This window comes from Aplysia californica, unplaced genomic scaffold, assembly GCF_000002075.1.
Source record: "Aplysia californica isolate F4 #8 unplaced genomic scaffold, AplCal3.0 scaffold00424, whole genome shotgun sequence".
NCBI classification, from domain to species: domain Eukaryota; kingdom Metazoa; phylum Mollusca; class Gastropoda; order Aplysiida; family Aplysiidae; genus Aplysia; species Aplysia californica.
This window is the reverse complement of record NW_004797694.1, coordinates 596,283-599,709: the sequence shown is the minus strand read 5'-3', so window position 1 is coordinate 599,709 and position 3,427 is coordinate 596,283. Positions and strand designations below refer to the sequence as shown.

The 3,427-nt window shown below is 41.1% G+C and overlaps 1 protein-coding gene across 2 annotated transcripts in view; it reads left to right on the top strand.

The window, feature by feature from the left end:
• Positions 1-3,427, top strand: part of LOC101848452 (four and a half LIM domains protein 2) — a 26,226-nt gene that overhangs the window by 18,682 nt on the left and 4,117 nt on the right. For both annotated transcript variants that reach the window (XM_035971370.1, XM_035971371.1), the window contains exons 3-4: positions 195-369; positions 2,124-2,293. In XM_035971370.1, the coding sequence (XP_035827263.1) occupies positions 195-369; positions 2,124-2,293 (345 nt within the window). The remainder of the gene's footprint in view (positions 1-194; positions 370-2,123; positions 2,294-3,427) is intronic.

Below are 3,427 nucleotides of genomic sequence, written 5' to 3'. Positions count from 1 at the left end.
AGAGAGAGAGAGAGAGAGAGAGAGAGAAAGAGACATACAGATAAGCAGACAGAAAGAGACACTCACACGCAAAAGTGAGAAGGGGAAGGAGATGCTCGTGTCTAATTATTTATTCTTCAGTAAGTAGCCACAACCAAATTAATGTTGATAATATCGTGTCACAAACAACTGACCTTGACCTTGCTGTGTCCCAGGACCTGTCGTACAAAGAGCGCCACTGGCACGAGTTCTGCTTCAAGTGCTGCAGCTGCGAACAGTCTCTGGTGGACCAGCCTTTCGCTTCCAAGAACGAGAAAATCTACTGCTCCAACTGCCATGACAACAACTTTGCGGCCAGGTGTGACGGCTGCAGTGAACCTTTCCGCGGAGGTAGGCTGTAGTAATAATTATCGTTGCTTGGCTTTTTTTTACCTATTTTTTATTTGAGCCTTTCCCCTGAAGGAAGGCGGTACCGTTTGCCTTTTTAAATTTTAGCCTTGTCTGTAACAACTCGATTCCTCTTTATGGGTTGTTGGTGGGTGGGTGCTCTGGATTAGCATGCTTTTCCTTTCATATCAAACATCTGCTGTCCTTATCGTTCCTCCTTTTTATTTTTTTGTATGTTCTTTTCTTGTAACACCTCTAATCTTCAGCGCTTATACATGTATAACCTATTTCTGTTGCAAATGCCGTAAGATGTTTTTTTTCTTTCTTTTTTTTTTTTTTTACTAAAACTAGGGAGATCTTCTTTCCACTTTAATGTTTGGTCTCTAAAAGGAGAAAATCTAAATGATAGTTACACAGATCCGTGAAAAGAGGGGACAGACAAACTCAAATACTCCACACACAATATGGGGTGGAAACTGGGAACACATTTGAATCCTGGAAAGAAACAGATGTGTTCACCTGACAGATGATGTCGCTACTTTCAGGAGGTGGAGGTGAAGATGGAGGAAGAGGAGAAAGAAGGGGGAGGAGCAGGAGGAGGAGAAAGAAGAAGAAAGAGGAAGAGGAGCATGAGGAGAAAGAGGAGGAGGAGGAATCTCTAAGACAACTTGTAAGTCTTGTTGAAATACAGTGCAGTCAGAGTTTTCAAAGATGGCCAGCCGTTGTCGAGGTAAACATTGGTTATCTTAGACAGGTGGATGTCTTGGACAGTATCATTATAAAAGAAAAAAAACAAAAGAGGAGAAGTCAACTGCTCTCTACCTTATGTACCTGACAATGTAGGGAGAGAGTACCTAAGCAAGTAAGGAAGGAAGGAAGGAAGGAAGGAAGGAAGGAAGGAAGGAAGGAAGGAAGGAAGGAAAGAAGGAAGGAAGGAAGAAAGGAAGGAAGGAAGGAAAGAAGTACAGGTAAGGAAGGAAGTAAGGTGAAAGTGGGAAATGGCCGTTCGTACTGGTGATTGTCTTTGATGAGAGCTGGTGAGAGCTGGTTCGACTGTCAATATAATGAACAAGTTTCACCGAGGATGTCACAGTTATCGAGGAAAGAGGTCAAACTATTGCTTAATGATCTAACTGCATGTTCATGTCAGCTATCAAAGCACTGAATTTTCATCTTCTGGGAATTTATGTTCACATCGCAGTTTACATGTTATGAGTCATTCTCTCCCCCCCAAAAAAAACCTCAACAACAACCCCCAGCTAAAAACAACAACAACCCCCCCCCCCTAAAAAGCAAAGAAAAAAAAACAACCTCCCTCCCCTCAGATTATTCATCTTAAATAACATATTATATTTAATTAACTGGAGCTCATGTAAAATGGTTGTGTTTGTGTAGGTGAAGACAATGAATATAGGACTTAAAATGATTTCTAGTGTTTAAAGCTTTGGTGGCAAAGCGATCATAAGACCTATTCAATTCATGACGTGTTTGAATTGCAAACATTATTTTCCCTTCTCTATCAGTGCGTGATTTTCATTGGTTTATAATATGTAAAATTGATATCATATTGTTATGTTCCCTTGTTTTCCTTCTGGAGATATGACAAGATTGAATTGTGAATTGGGAATTAGTTTTTATACAGTACTCACACTTGCTCAATATGTGAACTGGTTTAAAAGTACACAATACATTGTTGTTATTGATTCAGGAAAGTACCCTATACGTAATACCTGTTTTTGACATGTGGATGTTTCCAGGTATGAAGAAATTTGAGTACAAGGGCAAGCAGTGGCATGATGAGTGCTTCACCTGCACCGAGTGCAGCCAGCCTATCGGAAACAAGAGCTTCATTCCTCGAGATGAGCGCGTAGTCTGTGTGCAGTGCTACGAGAATAACTACGCCCAGAGGTGTTCCAAGTGTAGTGATGTAAGTCCAGTGGCCATTGTACTGTTGAAAATATTTGGTCGCTTTTAAGCACAAGGGGGCTATCCCGAAAAAAGCTGTTTTGAGAAGACTGAAGGTAAAGTTTTTGGACCCTTGAAATCTATCTATAAAAGACCAGGAGGGTTTTCTCTATAACCAAACAAATATACACACCAACGAAACCAAACTTCCCCTATGTGTAGCGCAATGCCCACCTTTGGTGCAGGTCAAGATTTCTGGAAACCCCCGAAATCTGGGTTAGCCCGCTTGTCCTTAAAAGCGACCATTTAAGATGGCCACGTGGGTGCTTGGCATTTGCTCTGTTGTGGTTTGCTCCTTCTTAATTTCTCATCAAACGTCTAGTCTATCGTCCTTATCTCCCCTCTTTCTTTTTTTGTGTGTGTTACTCTCTTGTAACCCCTCTAATCTTTGGCACTTATATGACCTTATTGTGTTGCAAGTGTGGTAAAACTCTTACTAAAAAAAAAAGAAAAAAGATGGCCACCCATAGTCGAGGAGAAAAGTGGCCATGTTAGACTGGTTGCCATTTTACACAGTGTCAGAACAATGTAAAAAAAAGACAAGGTCAGAAATCGGAGGTGAGCATTGGTAAAGGTAGTTGTTTCATACAGGTGACCTTTAAAGCAGGTTCTACTGTATTTAAATTCCTGTTGTATGCAGCATTCCTGTTATAGCTCTGACTTTGGCTGACTTTGATAGAAATGTGTTGTTGAAATTACGAATGAAAGAGTCAGTGAGCAATGAAGGCAAACGGGTGACACAGGGGTGATGTGTTTGTAAAGTAGTCATGGTGACGTCACATCTTTTGCCCCTCTGCAACTCCTTGACCCTGCAGCCCCTATTTTCAAATTTTGCTGATGTCATGAAAATATGAAACCCTTCAAAATTTACACTTCATCCCTTTTCAAATATCATGTACACACATGTGTCTAATAAAATCCACCCCCCCAACTTCTCCTAAGATACTGGTATGCCACTGTAGATTATATTTGTGTGTGTATATATATCTTCAGAAAGTGAGGATGCACATTCTCACTTTTTCAAAAACTCAAATTATCCCTTTCCTCCCCCTCATCCTCCTCCCTTTCCTCCCCCTCCTCCTCCTCCTCCCCCTCC